Genomic DNA, 16,970 nt, shown 5'->3' on the forward strand with positions numbered 1-16,970 from the left:
GGCAGTGAGAGTTCCTACTGAGAAAAATGTAAAGAACCAGATGCTTTGGGATCCTTGCAACCCCAAACTGATTTCTTTGTGCCAAAAATCGACCAACTGCCCACTCAAAGCTCAAGCGGAACCTGCTCTTCATGGTGACAGCGACTCTCTGTGGCTATCAACCAGCACAAAGTTCATGCGATGACCGCTCCTCGTGTTACAGCAATGACCATCTGCAATGCCTTACCTGTTCCTCATGCCAAAAATCTCCTCCTCGCGGCCACTTCCAATGTGAACGGAACTGTTCATGCCAAATTTGAAAAGGTGACTCTTCAGCAGGACTAACCTGCTCCATCGTGGTCGGCCTGACCTTGTGACTTTTAAAAGGTCTAGCGTGACCAGATAACCACGAGTAGAACTTTGTTATTCTTGACACTATCTTTACCTAAAACTGAAAAAATGTATGTCTCGAGTTCTGTTGATTGGATATTGTTCATTTTCATGTCATTTTATTTATTTAATTGTATTCTATTTTTAAATAATTGCTTTGGGATTTTTCTTGTTTTGTGTTTTCACTTTATTACTGTTTGAATGCTGCATAAAAACTTAACACATTAACTGTAAGTTAAAACTGACTGTTTTGTGCCAAACTACCAGGTTCATATAGTGACTTCTGTGGTTCACCCTGACAAGAACTGTGTTTCCACCCCTCTCAACTAATAATCCAATTTCTTACAACTAGTATGTGAAGTGCATGTCTGTTACATTTGGTGAGAAATAAAAAATAAAAATAAAACATATATTTCTGCCTATTTTTTATCCATATTCAGTTTAATTATAGTTGCATCCTTAATTATTTCTCCATGGGCTTCTGCTGATTTTTTTTGGCTGGGATTTTTATGTCATCATGTATGGTAGTTTTTTCCATTATTAATGTACCAATATTTCGAATAATAGTAGATGGGAGTGAACAATATTGTATGTATATTTAGCACACATGTTTTTCAATAAAAATGCAATGTAGCAGGGAGAGGCATATAGTCTTCTGCTCATGTCCACATAAAAATATTTTTTCTAATGCAAAACTGCCATTTTCTTTGAAGAGATTTTTACAGCTTGTTATGTGCCCACAAAGTCATCTATTTAAACACTTTCTGGTTGATGGCCCCTTCTGGTCTAAGAAAGACATGATTGCTCTATTAAACAGGCTCCCTGGCCTCTTTATTCATAATCTTTTCTAAAAGGTGAATCTATTTGGTTACTTCTTTTAGTTCTATAGACAGTGCGGTCATCAACATACCTTCTCTGTCAGTCCAAGTGTAAGAAGATGAATAATCTTCCTAAACCTGTGATTCAAGATTTACCAGTCATAAGATCCCTGTCAGTATTCAGTTTACTTCAGACAGTAATATCAGGAATGTTTTCCTGCCATATGTCTGCAGCTCCTTTTTTGTGCTAATAACTTAGAAGAGATTTTTATTTTCCGGAGCGAAAATGGTACCACAATTATTTGCCAGAAGATAAAGCTATATATTCGCCTACCCGAAAGAAAATTGTAAAGTAGAAGTCAAGAAGGCACATAGTCAATGTTCTTCTGAACAATTGATAAAAGCTCACAATCATAACCGATTTTTTTTGTTTTTAAATTTCTAACAACTTCTGCAGCTCTACCATCCATGCTTTAGACTGTGACTCCTTCTTTATAGAAACAATCGTAATTTATCTAGACCCCAGTAGTAAGTCCCTTTTCCCTGGTACCCTCTCATTCTCACCTGTCAGACACGAAGCTGTTAGAATTTACTCGACTCTCTTCAGAGCCTGCAGCAAATCCGACGCCGCTAGTTAGGTCATGATCAATCCTTTAACCTTGCCAAGGAAGATGTTTTCACTTTCCTGTAAACACATCATTATTAATCAACTCTTGTCATTTGCCATTTTGCTGCTTGGAGGCAGGCTATTGTTGCACCAATGCCACAAGAAACCCTCAGCTGATTACACTCCAGACAATTATTGTCCTGTTTAATTACTTCCCTTCATGTCCACAGTTGCAGAGAAAGAAGTAAATTACCAAATCAACTTCTTTATCCAGCTCACAAATATATCGAACTTGGTACAAGCAGAACTTAGAGCAGAACATGGAACCGAAGTTGCATTTGCCTCAGTTCAAAACAGGCTGAACTGTGAAGATCTGCCACCCTGATATCTATAACCCTGCACAATACTTATTAATAAATAGACTGTCACGTATCGAAGAAAAAGCCTTGCAGTAATTCTCTTCTTTTCTACTGGACCACATGCAGATTGTGATAATATCACAGTTTACTACTGCTTATCGAACTATTACTTGTGTGGTTCCTCAGAGATCCTCCTTTACTCCAAGTTTTTTGTAGATATATGTGGCTTCACTGGCGGTAGTTCCTTCCAGTGCTATGCTGATGACACATAAATTGTGTTGAAGCATGAAATTAACCAGGAAGGACTTGCTCCAATTTCCAGAACTGTATGGAAATTTGATACAGTTTGGATGAGCAACATTCCCTTAAAACTGAATTCAGGTAAGACTGAAATGTTATTGTTTGGTTCCAATAGATCCATCTGGTCAAACAAATGGTAGCCCAACAAGTTGAACAAATCGCTTCCGGTCACCTCAGCCTGTAATTTGGGTATTAATTTGGGTATTATCTTTGATGGTGTTTTATCTGTTTCAATTCACATTTCAAAGTCACTAAACAATGATTTCTGATTTTTAGAACTCTAAGAAAGACTTTGGGGCATATTACCAACGATTAGCGATATTTATCGCTAACTAGGCTTAGCAACGATTTTTTTATCGCTAAGCATCGCCGGAAATTATCGCTGAGATAACGTGCTATTAGCTACGTTTATCTCCAAAGCGATAATTTTTCCGGCGATAGCGTGAATATCGCTGAGAATACAGGGATTTTCACGCATTAGCGACTAAATGTTCTTAGCCATGTTATCCACCTCCCATTGGATAACATGGCTAAGAACTGGTCTGGGCAGGTGTTAGTTTTTGGCGATATTCGCGCTTAGCGTGAATATTGCCATCGCTAAGCCTGCCTTGCTAATAGGCGTTAGCAACTGCTTTCAATCGCTAACGGGGTGGGAACGCCCACTTTGCATGTCATTAGCAATAATTATCGCTAACATGCAAAGCGGGCCCCAAACCGCTTGCTATCGCCTACAAGCTGTCGCTAACTGCTGTTAGCGACAGCTTGCTAATAGGGCGACAGAATTTTCACGGCTTAGCGGCCGAAAACGGCTGCTAAAGCGGCGAAAATTGCCTATCACCCCCCTTGATAGTATGCCCCTTTGTCTTTCCTATAAAAAAATGCTCACTTCACCATTTTTCAAGCAACTCATGGACCCAAAAAGTCATTATCTTGGACCCCAAAAATATCTCTAATATCATTTCAACAGGTTAAAAATTGCAAAGCCCAGACCTTTACTTGCTGCACTGGGTCTCTTTGTAGAGTCTACAAGCATCATACAATATGATTCCAGAACGAATTTGCCCCCTGGGTGTATTGGCAACAGCAATGAAATGTGTTGCTTTTTTAATAAATGTTCTCAGTGTGGAATGTTGATCTTCATATTTTTTTAAATGGCTTTATAGCTCTTCCCAAACTAATAAGCACATTGATTGATTGATAATTATTCTCTGAGGCGGTCAGAGATAACTTTTGATTTAAGCATAAAGTGTTACCAATTCTGAACGCTCCAAACCACGCTGACAAGCGACTGTGACACTCCACCATCATCAAGTTATCATGCGGTGCATGTATAGAACACCTGATTCTAATTATCTACTTAAATGATATGGGAGCAGCAATGGTGCTCCCAATTTTTTCACACATCACTATTGAATGTTGGCTGGTTTTCTGTTTAAAACATTTCTATCACTGAGGTTAGATTAATGTTAGACCTAGAGGAGGTCAAGAAAAGAGGCATGTATTTCTTAATATGTAAACAATAACATGTTAGAAGGGCACACTTTCTTTTTCAAGCTTTCACACAAACTGTAAAGAAAATGAAATTAAAAAGTACACATTACAGTAAGATTAGTCGCATAGTGTACATAACCACAGCATCAAAGTAATCTTTATTGTTCAATCAATTAAAATTGTTACAATATTCTATCAATGAAACAATAAAACAAAAACTTGTTTAAGATGTCACACAATTAGTTAAGAATGAAGTAGTCGTTTAAAAAGATTTAAAATAATTAAAATGACTGTTAAGATTATTGTCTTATCTAGCAGTGAGGTGTTGTGCGTTGGATTTAAGGAAAAGTTTTTATCACAGTCTCACAGCAATGAACAAGGAAATATGTCGCCAGCAATCTGTCTAGTTGTAGCTACATCATTAGGGTCAAGTCTTGATCCTGTAATCTTCTGTTACAAGTCAGAACTCAGAAGTACATGTGCACCATCATGTTAATTTCTCTTGCAACACAAATTGCCCCATTTTCTATTTACAACATATTTAAAATATGGGCTTGTACTCAACACTACAATAGCGGAGCTGGAAAGAATTCCATCAAAGAAGGAGCCTGTGTAATAGCAATCACAAAGATCAGGGATCCCCATTTTTGGTATTTTTGAAATTGTGATGGTTAACAGGGAGAGTGTCAGCCTGAGTGAGAATCATAGTGAGCTCCAACTAGAAAAGAAATGGCAGTGTGTTTGTAACTAGAGGACAGTACCTCATATATAAACCTTGTGATGGACCTAATATCAGGATAAAGGTTCTCAAACAAAGGCTTTGGGCCTAATTAAGAGTTTGATGAACAGGGTACTCCATTAGAAATATGACAGAGCACCCTGCCTGTCAAACCCTTGGTCCGCACGCCTCATTTAGATGCAGTAGAGGCCACTGGAGGAAGGAGGAAAGGCATTACACAGCCCGCTCTATTTAGGGTGGACGGTGTAAAGCCTTTTTTTCCCTGTCCTTGACTGCCAGGAAAAGCCTGGTGGTCAGGGATGGAAAAACAAATAATGACTCCACTCCCTGGTAGAAAAATCCCAGCGTGAGGGGGTCATTAGATTTTGGTTTTTAGTAATACACTCCTGATTTGGGAGTTTGGTACTGAAAAAAATGTAAATGTAAAATGCAATGGTGGCCTGTGAAAAACAAACGTTTTGTACATTGAAAGTTACCACTATAACAGTGGTTCCTTTCCAATGTGCATAGATGATCACTTGGCCTGTAGTCATCTCTATATTTACCAGATAGCAGTCCGTCAAAGTGGATGAGGTAATGTCCGCCGCCACCTTGATGACCAGAGTATTGTCCATGAAATTCTAAATCATGCACTTAGAGACCTTGCTAGATAGATGACATAGAGGGAACAGGAAGATCTTGATGGGATTTATTTAGGAAAAGGACTTGTGACTGAATTAGACAAAAAATAAACAAGCTGGTCGATCGGTGGTGGAGATTCTTGCAGAGAGGTGAGAAGGACAGAAAGGGTAGTGAGTCAGAGATACCATTTTGCAACTGAAGGAATTCCATATTGATAGAAATATTAAAAAGGCTAACACTCTCTGCCATAGTCAGACAGATGAGAGAAGGTAGAGAAATGGAAGTAATCCTTCACCTGCTCGTCAACCAGAATTGTCTTTTTTTGCTAAACTGTATATAGGAATGGAAGCAATGCTTGCAAGGAAGACAAAAGCTCTGGAGGAATGAGGACAAAGCTTGACTGTTGATTTCTGATGCTTTATCAACTATGGATGTCCTGGAACACAAAATCCCTTTTTGCACTACAGAACATTTCAAACTGTTACAATCAAATATCAGTAAGTCAACTTACCTTGCAATTTCCGACGATGAAAGCGTGGTGATCCCAAAAAGCTGTTCTTGATGGAGTTGAGTCGCGTCTTCCAGGCCACTCCGCCAACTCCCGGACTGGATGGGGGCGTGCCGCTGGGCGTTCCCGTCGGGCTGTCTTTGGGCGTGTGAACTGGGGTTCCCAGCGGGGTAGGGAGGGGGCTACCTCGGGGAGAAGGGTGGGGGGTCACCTGCGTCAAAGGGACAGATTTGGTGGCGGTTTTAGTACCAGGGAAGAAACGAGCAGGAAGTGAGGTAGGGAAGAAGGGTGGGGACAGAGGGGAGCGATGAGGTGGAGATGAGGAGTCATGCGGTGGGGAGGAGGAGGCCAAGGCCATAGGTAAAGGGTTAGACTTTATGGTGTGCAGTGGCTTGTCTCCCAGGCTGGTCTTAGCCGGCAGCGTCTGGGTCTTCGGATCTGGTGAGCGGTGCACGGCTTTGGACTGCCAGATGGCTCGGGGGTCCTCCCCATCGGCGGAATCCAGCGGCGAAGGGGAAAAAGTGAAAACGGGACTCTGGCAAGGAGGGACAGAAAATTGCCCAGTGGGCATTGATGTCTTGACAATGAGATGGAATAATGTGGCATGACATGGTATTGTTATCAATATTGCTGCACTCATGGGACATAGTTTTTCAACCCTCCCACCTCGAAAGCAGCATTCAGCATGAGCAGGTGGGCAAATCAGTGCTGGGGGCTCCACTGTACCAAGGTGCCACCCATTGTCTTTCTATCTCTTCCTAAAAAAGTGTGTCTTCTCAAATGTTAATGATTACCCTGTCTTGTGATTAAACTGATTTCGCTTACTCTATGCCTTTAAAGATCCTACTGTTCCAGTACGCTATGCTCCCTCTGTAGCTCCAGTTCCCCATCTCTCTCAAGCTGCCTATCACTTTCGCCTACTATAACAACAGGCTGACCCGCTCCTAATAATACCTTCTCTCACAGACGTGTGTGATGTGTCTTCACTACAGTCCCACAGTCTCATGGTGTCATGTCTGTTCACACTTTCATCCAACTTTCTGACTGAAAATGGGTGTGAAAAGAGTCTGCTGGTATATATTTTGTCACATGAATTGAAGAGACTTAAGATTTGAAAAATATTCTAGCTGTTGTCTTAAGAAATCATGGCTGAACAGAACAAAGTATTATTACACAGTGTCCCGTCACTCACCACCTCCAAGATCTGAGTCATGAAGGATAATCTATTATTTCTAAAATTATTCAATCTATTACATTTTTGTTTATTAGGATTATATTTAGCTTCTGTATCACACTAGCTGATAAATACTTTTGGAGACAAATTAATTCAAAACATAGGCTGAAAGTGATTGTGAAAATGAATGTCAATAAGTAGTCAACCAGCCTGAGGGAAATACTTAGATTTCCACTAGACTGGGCCATCTGAAAAGTATATAGACATGGGGCTGGCAGTGGCAAGATATGCACATACTGTCCCTTGAGCTGCTCAATCTCACCTTTACTGAATTTTAAGATGCAAGTCTGAAATATAACAAAATGTAAGGACTTGGCCTATTGTGGAAATCCCAATTTTCCGTTACTTGAGGCCACAGATCTCTACCAAAAGAATAGACTACTTTGCCCATGTCTTCATACCGTGTCTTGGAATTAATGGCAATGGGATGATGACCTCAAAATGGGTTTACAGTGGTATCACTAGTCTTTTGTGGTGCATCACAGCGTGACAACCACAACCTTGTACGTAGGTAGAGGTCTTTCTGTACTTTGGGACATTGCAACACAAAAGGGGTTCTTTAGAATGCCTTGACCCATCTAATTGAGCCAGCATGGCCCATGTAAGTGTAAACTGTTAATGAAGCCATAGAGAAAAGCCACCTGGGAAATACTTACCCTGGGACTGCTGAGTGGGCTGGAGGAAAGGCCAGTGGAGGCACCGCTAACAGACCGGGACCTGAGGGATAATGGGAGAAATAAGAGTCAAGCTAGTAGACCTTACAGATTCAGAAATATTGAGGAGTGCTCACTTCTGGAAGGATACTCATTGTTTGCTAGAAATGAGGTATCTGTCCTGTGAGCAAGTGGTGACTCTCTAGAGTCTATAAAAAAACAGGATTGCCCCCCTCTGATTCAGTAGGAGACCCAATGTAGGAGGGTCACTCTGTAGTAGTACTGATTTATGAATGTTTGAAGAACTGAGGTAACTCCTCATATAATCTTCTCTCTCCCTGTTTTGATTAGGAATGATCACAAAGAGCATACAGACCAATGAGTAATAGTGCTATTCCAAACAGATGTATTTTGTGATTTGTAAACTTTAAGGGCCCGATTCACAGAATTAACTTAAGACAAAATCCTAAACTTACTACTTTTGGTATTCACAGAATGCACTTACTACTTTTGGTATTCACAGAAGGCACTTACTACTTTTGGTGTTCACAGAATGGATTTACGACTACTAACTTTACGTCTGCACTCGGGCCGGAAATTCTGGCCCGGAGGCGGAGCTTCCGGCTTGGAGGTGGAGCTTCCGGCCCAGAGGCTCAGAGGTGGGGATTTAGCCATGGCTGTAATCTCTGCCTCCGGACCGGAAGCTCCGCCTCGGGGCCGCAAGCTCTGCCTCCAAGCCAGAAGCTCCGCCTCCGGGCCGGAATTTACGGCCCGAGTGCGGACGTAAAGTTAGTAGTCGTAAATCCATTCTGTGAATACCAAAAGTAGTAAGTGCATTCTGTTAATACCAAAAGTAGTAAGTTTAGGATTTTGTCTTAAGTTAGTTCTGTGAATCAGGCCTTAATTTCCCATGTTGAAGATCTACGTTATATGAAACAACCTTGAGTTAAAGACATTGTTTAATAAGAGCCCCATGTAAATAGAAAAGGCCAGGGACTTGGTCACTTGGAACTGGGCCTCATTTACTCATTCCTTTATCTCTATCTTTTACTCCTATTTGCACTATGTTATCAGTACAGCACTTGATTCATCAGTGGCATTATCACATCAAGTAATGGCTTGTTGGTCATGCCCACTATCTCTATGTGTGACCGCAGTCCACAGTCTGTGAAAGGGACGGTATTCCTAATCGCCATTCACAACCTGTCTGTGGTGAGCTCCATAGCAGGGGAGCACCACAGTGAGCTCTGTGCCACTCAAAGCCTCCCAGGACTGAGATTGGGAGTGCCACTGAAGAATAAAGAGTAAAGAAAATGAGTTATGAAATGCCTTGAAGAAGGAGAAAACCTTTTATGAAATGTCCTGATATGCCCATAAGCTACCCAACCCCTGACGTTTGGTGGGCAATGAACATATGGCTTACCTCTGACTATGCTGTGCCATTTCGATCGCCCTGCGAGCTGGCACAGGAGAGCCCCCGTCCGTCACACTCAGAACTTCCATGGACTTCCTCTCCGGCCGGCGCTTGCCATGGCGGTTCAACATTGGGGAGTCAACCCGCTTTCGTGGGGGGTCTAAGGGTCAAAAATCAAAAGAACAGCATACGTAATCATTGCAAAGAGAATTCTTTTGAGAGCAGTACATTTATGATCCTCTACAGTGTAGCCACAATCAGAGAGGGATTTTTAATATATGGATATTAATGGATGAAGTTTTGCAGCTCATGAAGAAAATGAAGAATAGTGATGGAAGCAAGATAGGAATTGAAAGAAGCTTTAGGGAATAAACAAGCGACAGTGGAAGAAAGAAAGGAAAACAGAAGAGCAGTGATAGAAAGATGACAGGAAAGAAGTAGGAAACAGAAAATAGGAAAAAAGATAAGGAAAATGAATGACATCAGAGAAAAAGTATGAAAAGAGGGAAACAAAAATGAGGTAGAAACTTACAAAGCATGAAGGAGAGGAGAAGGAAGAAAAGTAGGGTAAAAGGAAGGAAAGAAAGGCACAGAAGAGATACGTCACAAGTCCCTCCAAGATTCACAGCCCTACCTATATCATTTCTTGGAGGCAGATCTTCGTCCTCACAGCTGGGGTATCTCTCTTTCCGATCAAGAAGGAGGTAATAGATCATTTTCTCTTGGTTTTCGCTGAAGGGAGAATAAGGGATAAAAAGCACAGCTCTGACAAATGACAACAGGATGCGCACGGATAATGCCAGCCCAGTGAGAAGTTGAAGCCTCTATTGAGTAAGATGTGTTTGGAGTCAGTAGTACCTCCTGTGCAACATTAAAGCAAACATTTCATCCCCTTTGGAAGTGAAGTCCAAAGGCATTGCAGGATCAAAAGTTCACTGCCCCATTGGGCAAGAGAAAAACAGAAGTTTTGGGCTAGTGGAAGTGGGGTCTAATGTTGGTGTAGTTTAGTAAAGGAGTAATATTATAAAGGAAAACGTGTGGTCTAGTGGAGATGTGGTACACTGGAGAGGTGGGGGCTAGTAGAGGAGATGTCATATAGTAGAGAATATACAATTTAATGCAGATGTGACCTAGTGCAGTAGCCTGTGAAGTCTCAGGCAGGTGATGTGGTCTATTAATGTATATGTGGTCTGGTGAAGGAGAAGTGGTTAAGTGTAGGAGGTGTGGTCTGGTGGAGGGGATGTGACCTAGTGCAGTAGCCTAGTGAAGTCTCAGGCAGGTGATGTGGTCTATTAATGTATATGTGGTCTGGTGAAGGAGAAGTGGTTAAGTGTAGGAGGTGTGGTCTGGTGGAGGGGATGTGACCTAGTGGAAGAAGTGTGGTCTAGAGGAGGTGCTGTGTACTAGGGAGATGGGGTTTTCTGGAGAAGGTGAAATTTTGTGGCAGACATAATTCAGCAGAAGAGGCATTATTTGGAGGCTGTGTCATCTCACTGTGGAGATGTTATCAAAAATAGCATATTTGATCTAATGAAGTTGTGTAAATTAAGAAGCTAGATCTGCTGGAGTGTAGGTGATCTACAGAAGGGTCTGTCGAATAGTGGCAGAGATTGCAGCAGTGTGCTTTAGTGCAATGGGTATTATTTAACGGATCAGGTGTTGTTGACTGGTGGAAGATGCGATTGTCTAGCCTAATGGCAGTGTATGTTAGTGGAGGCGGTATGCTTCTTACATTTAGTAGGTAAGTTTACTCCATTGCAGAAGGTGTGCTGAAGTGTCTCATGTACTGTAAGTCAATGTGTTCTCCAAAGAGCAGAAGAACAGGTGTGCTGTTGCGATCTAGTGAAGAGAGCGTGTTTTTATGTTTCCAGTGATTCAGGTATGCTTTTGTGACCAAGTTGAGGAGTAATCTTGTGTGGGTGATTTGGTTCCTGGCAGGTGTGCTTGTGTAGGCCTGAATTAAGAAATAGGCAAAGGGATCTAGTTTGCATTCTTGTGTAATCCCACCTGCACATGAAATGAGTTCTCTCCACCGGGCACGTGGTTATGCTATGAGTTAGCTCGGATCCAGAAGATTTTGTTACATGTCAAACATTGACTCAAACCACTGCCCAGGATTTCTCTACAGAAAGACACTCAATCAACAAGGAGGTCTCCTTGTTCTGTTTCAAATGCCGTGGTGCCATGTGTACCTGCAGAGGCACTGACAGTGCAGCACTTGCCTGGGACTATATTCTATGTCTGCTCATCTGTCTCTTTTGTAATATGGCATAGGTGCATGAGCAAAGGCATTCGGTCAGGAGCACGGGCCAAGCCACCATGAAAATGGAGAACATCCATGTCATACTACGCTAGCATAAACAAATGCCTGTGGAATGTGCTTTTGCAAAGTCTGCAGTCACTGCTCTTTCCCCTTTGATAAAATGGGTCATGTTGACACCCAAGAGGTATGGTCTTATGGTCAGGAGGAGGAGATGTGTTTCTGAAGCTTAGTGGAAAACCAAGAAAACACTGCTGTATTTTTGATTCTCCACACTGACCACAAGTGAGATCCTGTGGCCCCAATGAATACTACTGGGATCCATTTTCTTCAGATGCAGTTATTGGAATGGCTTAAAACTGAACACGCACTCTCTGTTAAAAAAATGCCTTGTTTAGAAGCACAACATTTTGTCCTGTATTTTTAGCCCTTTTACATTCCCTACTTCCTCTCCAACCTGGCCATACCGCATGCAGCCCTCAAGTATCGCATTGGGAGGTGGTACTCACTCGTCATTCTGCAGCTCCAGCTTCAGCTTTCCCTTATCCCTGAAGCAGCCCAAGGAGTGCATGCTGTCCAACACATCAGGATCGAACTCACTGACCGAGTGGATCCTCCGGATGGCCACTTTCCTGGGGGTGGGCTGCTCGGGCTCCGGCTCGTTCTTTCCACCCCTGAAACCAAAGCAGCAGCAAGTTCAAGTTTTTTATTTTATGATTTGGAACTCGTGAGAGGTCCACATAAAAAGTACAGCTACAAAACAGTACAAGTATATAAAATCATGCAGTAGTGACAAGGTAAAAAATAACAGACCAGAAATTAATATAAGTTCAAAAAACATTTAAAAAAGTTAAATATTCTAGAACAAAACATTTCATTAGGGGGGCTTAGAATCGCTTCAGTAAATGCATTAACAGATAAGATACCTAGTTTCAAACAAATTGGTCTTATCCACTTACGCCGCAAATATAACAAAGCTGGGCAAATAAACAGAACATGAAAGAGGTCTTGAATCGAATGGTTACACAAGGTACATATGTTGGAAGAACCATACCATTTGGATAGGAGATTATTCAAGGGTAACATATCTTGTCTTAGCAAGTACCAAAAGCGCCTAATGCCGTGTGGAAGATTCCAAGATGCGTAACATTGCATAGTTTTAAAAACATAGGAATTAATCACCGGCAGACTACTTTTCCTTGATACAATAGAGTCTCTATCCAGCATAAAACTTAACCTCCATGAAGCTGTTTTTAATAATGCCTTTAATTGGCATGAAGAGAGTGAAAACAAAGAAGATTCCTCCAGTCGCAACAAAGAGACCGCCTTTCTAAAGTTTTTTACGATTGGAGAAAGTTCTTTTAAAGGGCCCAATAATTCTTTTTGAATGAAATGTCTTAGCGTGGAGGGTTCGCATTTAGCTAGGAAGAAGACCCATCTGACTATCCCAGCTAGTCCTTGGACCCAGCTACTTCTTAAGCCAAACTCAAGCCTAAGAGAGGCCACAGAACAAGAGGAATTAACGGAGGATAATTGTCGCAAGAGTCTACCTTCAATAATATGGAGAAAACCCCAGTTACTCACATCAATGAGTTCAGTTCCGTACAGTAATGAGGCGGGGATTTTTGCTCGGAAAGCTTCTAGCAGGAAGGGAAAATGACGTTTTCCTGTGGCTTTATAAAGAGCGTTTAGACCCTTGCCCTGTATCAGAGCTTTACGCTTATTGTTCTCAATATGGGCCTTATCACTCATATTACCGCAAATTATTTTCCCCAAAAATAGGTAAGAATTTACGATTTCCAGCTTTTGGCCACCTAATGTCCATATGAAGCTCCCATGAGCAGATTTTCTCTTCCCCGATATGCACATAACTTTACTTTTAGAGATGTTTAACTGAAGAAAGTGCGCCTCTGCGAAAGTATGTAATGCCTGTAGACGCTTGTTCAATCCTTTGGGTGTCAAATCTAACAATAATATGTCATCGGCATACATTAAACACACCATAGCATTATCCCCCAATACAGGAGCAATTCCGCCACTCAAAGTTACAGCTTGAGGAAGATCATGAACATAAAGAGAGAACAATAATGGTGCCAGCAAACAGCCCTGTTTAAGTCCATTGGCCGAGGGAATAGGATCTGACAAACCTCTTTCTCCTCCCAACAATATTCTGCACCAGGTATCCGTATGGAGATCCCGAATTAAATCTAACAGTAAGGGGGGGGATACCTAAAAATAATCATTTCCTCCACAGCAGATGCCGGTCAACCTTATCAAAGGCCGTGGAGAAATCTATAAAGGCAGCATATACCTTTCCACCCCGTACTCTAATGTATTTGTCCATAATCACTTGTAAAGCTGTTAGATTATCCATAGTTCCATGTCCTTTATGGAAACCCGTTTGCTCAAAGGGGAGAATATTGTTCTGGACTACCCATTCAGATAATAATTTCAAAAGGCATTTGGCAAAGACCTTGCCGACGGCATCCAGGAGGGCAATCTGGCGGTAATTTTGAGGCAGAAGTCGATCACCCTTCTTGAAGAGGGGAACCAAAATACTCCCCTTCCAAGATGGGAGAACAGCCCTATTCAAAAAGCAGCGAGCAAATACAGGGAATAAGATTTTACTCCACTTTGTGCTACTCTGCTTTAAGACAGAAATAGGCAACTCATCTGGGCCCATGGCCCCAGATGTACGCATTTCACGGATGGCCAACTCAATGGATTTTTCCGAAGGAGGTTCCACATGAGCTAAATGCACCACGTTGTAACTTCCCTGAAGTGAATAATCCCCATTGCTTGCATACAGATTTTTAATATGCTCAACCCAGATTCGTTCCTCTATAGGAATTGGAGAGGGACTCAACCTTGCCCCACAACCCTTACCAATTAAAGACCAAAATGTTCTTACTCGGCCATGAAAGGCTGCCTCTCTCAATTGCATCCAGATTTGGTCTTCCCTCTCCTTACACATTCTAAGCTTTAGCCTTTTCCTTCTCCTTTTTAATAGAGCTATTCTGCGAGATCTTTCAGGTATGTTTTTTAAATATTGGTCCCTTACCATTTTATTTATATCTTTATTTAATAAACGGATGGAACTGGGAAGGGGGGCTGGGAGCCTAGTTCTTTTAGGGTGTCTTGCTATAGAGGTCACATTCAGCAATAAATCTAAGAAATGATCAATTTCAGAACCATCCCAATTCGATAGATCAGCTATTGTCGCATCAAGGATACTATCCAGCCCGCTAAGGGACTTTTTATCCCAAAAACATCTCCCCGATGAACCACCAAAGCTTACCAAATCCCTGCTTAGCGACCATCGGTCAGACATAGGGGGGCAAATCTTTAGTACAATAGCCAGAAGAGAATGGTCACTTAATGGAGTTTGAGATCTCAAGGTCATTTAGTAACATAAAGGCGGAATTATTCACCAATACATAATCCAAAATAGATTCTCCCTGGTATGAGTCGTGTGTATATTTCGCCGGCGAATCGGAAGGAAGTCTTCCATTCGCCACGATTCCATCCATCTCAAATAACTCTTCCAAAAGTATTTTCCCTCTTTTGTTGGTTTTAATGTTCGCAGGAAACACGGCTTGGGGGATGTGCAGAGATTCTTCCCTATATTTATTCCTAAATAGGGATAAACTTAAATTGGAAATTTTGCAATTAAAATCCCCTACCAAGATTATATTTGAGGACGGCATTTCCTCTCTGGCTTTTTTGGCATAGGAGAAAACTTTCTTTAGAATAGAATTAAAACATACATCAGGAGGGATATACACATTAATCAGAACAATCGGGCTGGGAAATTCCGTATTACCCAGGCTGAATAATGTTACAGCCTGAAATAAATTGCTAGGATCCAGAAAATGAGAAAAGGACCATTTAATCCGATTTAAGAGACAGCAAGCAATACCCCCTCTTGTGTGTCCTCTAGGGGAGGGAGAGGCTTTCCCCTCCAGGATAATATAATCACTACCCACAACAAGATTCTCGGTGCTCCATGTCTCTTGTAGACAAATCACAGCAGCTTCAGAGGACAAGAGGAACGCGATTTTATCAGAATTATTCTTTAGCCCTGCAGCGTTCCAAGACAGAATTTTAAAAATACTGCTAAACGTCAGGTTGCAATTCCTGACTAACTGTGTGTTTCCTCGTGAGAACGCCTGGAAGCCAATTCCAACGGGAACACTCATCCTCATTCTTGCTGCGTGTTGTGGAAGGAAGGGAAGTAATTTCAGATACGCAGCGTATATTTTTTGAAAAGAATATTTTTAAGTCATTGTAGGCCTCAAATCGTTCTTTCCTACCCAAGGCAGATGGAAAGAGCGGAGCAGAATAGCATGCTCCCTTAGGGGATTTAGAAGGTCTATCTGACAAAAAATTACCCCAAAATGGTGTAACATCTATACCCCTACTCTGAAAAATCTGAGAATGCTGGAGGATTAAATTAACAATGAGTTTAGAATGGAACTTAGCCCTCGTTAAGAAACCTCCCTCTATTTCCAATATGAAGATTAGATCCATGTCTGATGATTGAATTAATTCCAATTTTCCAGACTCCTGGAAACATTTAAGAAGGGCGGTTCTATTCAAGATACAATCTGCTTCAAACAGTGGAAGGAAATTGAGTATAAAAGTATTTATATTTTCCTCTTTTCTAGAATCAGAAGAATTGTTTATAACCTCTACACCTACCGCCTTACCAGGAAAGGATTTGGCCAAAGGGTTGAGGACAGACACACTTGAGACCGGGAGGTTATTAGACAATACCCACAGATGTCTTGACTTACATTCCCCCTTTTCGACTTGTAATTCTCCCGTTATGCCATTACGAACAACAGAGGCTAACTTAGATACTGGTAAAGAAGAGTCTGATATTGGTGGTATTGTCATTGGGACCAGAGGGGAGGGAACATTAACTACTTTTATATCCCTTAATGTATTTGTTGGGCCGATTGGGGGCTCCATATGGGCCTCTTCTGTGGGCGATATATCTTGTTGGGATTCAAAAAGGAATTTTCCTCCGCCTATTTTTTTCAATCCTGCGGATTAACTTCCTTTTATTTCTTCCCTTCTTATTTAATTTCCCAACTTTTGATCTAACAGCTACTTCCAAGCCCACCTTATCTTCCTTACCACTCTGATGATTGAAGATTGCAAAACACTCTTTCACTGGTTTCACATTCCTATCAGGGGACAGTACAACAATGGGACTATCAGGCTCCACCGCATTCATGTCAGGGGACAGTACAACTATAGGACTATCAAGCATCACCGCACAGTTGGGAGTGAAATTAGTTGTGCGGGAAGTTATCTTTTCCACCACTGTAGACGTCGGGTGAATATCAGTAACAGCATCTGTACATTCCAAAGCAGCAGCATGTTGAACAAAGATGGCCCTGGCCCATAGCCTTGCCAGAACCACTTGCTCACCAACAACACTTAAGGTTATAGAATAAAACAATTCTCAAGTACAGCAAGTTAGCCAATTTTCTTTCTTTTAGCAGTACAAAGCATTTATAGGACTGCTACTGGCCACAAAGTGTAGTTCCATGGAAAAGGCTTCCAGTGAGAAAAAGCATAATGTGGAT

General features: G+C 41.6%; 1 protein-coding gene across 2 annotated transcripts in view; it reads right to left on the minus strand.

Moving 5' to 3' along the window:
- BRSK1 (BR serine/threonine kinase 1) overlaps positions 1–16,970 on the minus strand; it is a 439,309-nt gene that overhangs the window by 24,798 nt on the left and 397,541 nt on the right. The window contains exons 10-14 of one of the 2 annotated variants that reach the window (XM_086930300.1): positions 11,883–12,047; positions 9,748–9,845; positions 9,123–9,273; positions 7,703–7,763; positions 5,816–6,023 (exon numbers count right to left, since the gene is read on the minus strand). In XM_086930300.1, the coding sequence (XP_086786426.1) occupies positions 5,816–6,023; positions 7,703–7,763; positions 9,123–9,273; positions 9,748–9,845; positions 11,883–12,047 (683 nt within the window). Of the gene's footprint in view, positions 1–5,815; positions 6,348–7,702; positions 7,764–9,122; positions 9,274–9,747; positions 9,846–11,882; positions 12,048–16,970 lie in introns of both variants that reach the window. The other variant, XM_086930299.1, reaches the window with a different exon arrangement.

The sequence above is a fragment of the Lissotriton vulgaris genome, chromosome 7, assembly GCF_964263255.1.
Source record: "Lissotriton vulgaris chromosome 7, aLisVul1.2, whole genome shotgun sequence".
NCBI lineage: Eukaryota > Metazoa > Chordata > Amphibia > Caudata > Salamandridae > Lissotriton > Lissotriton vulgaris.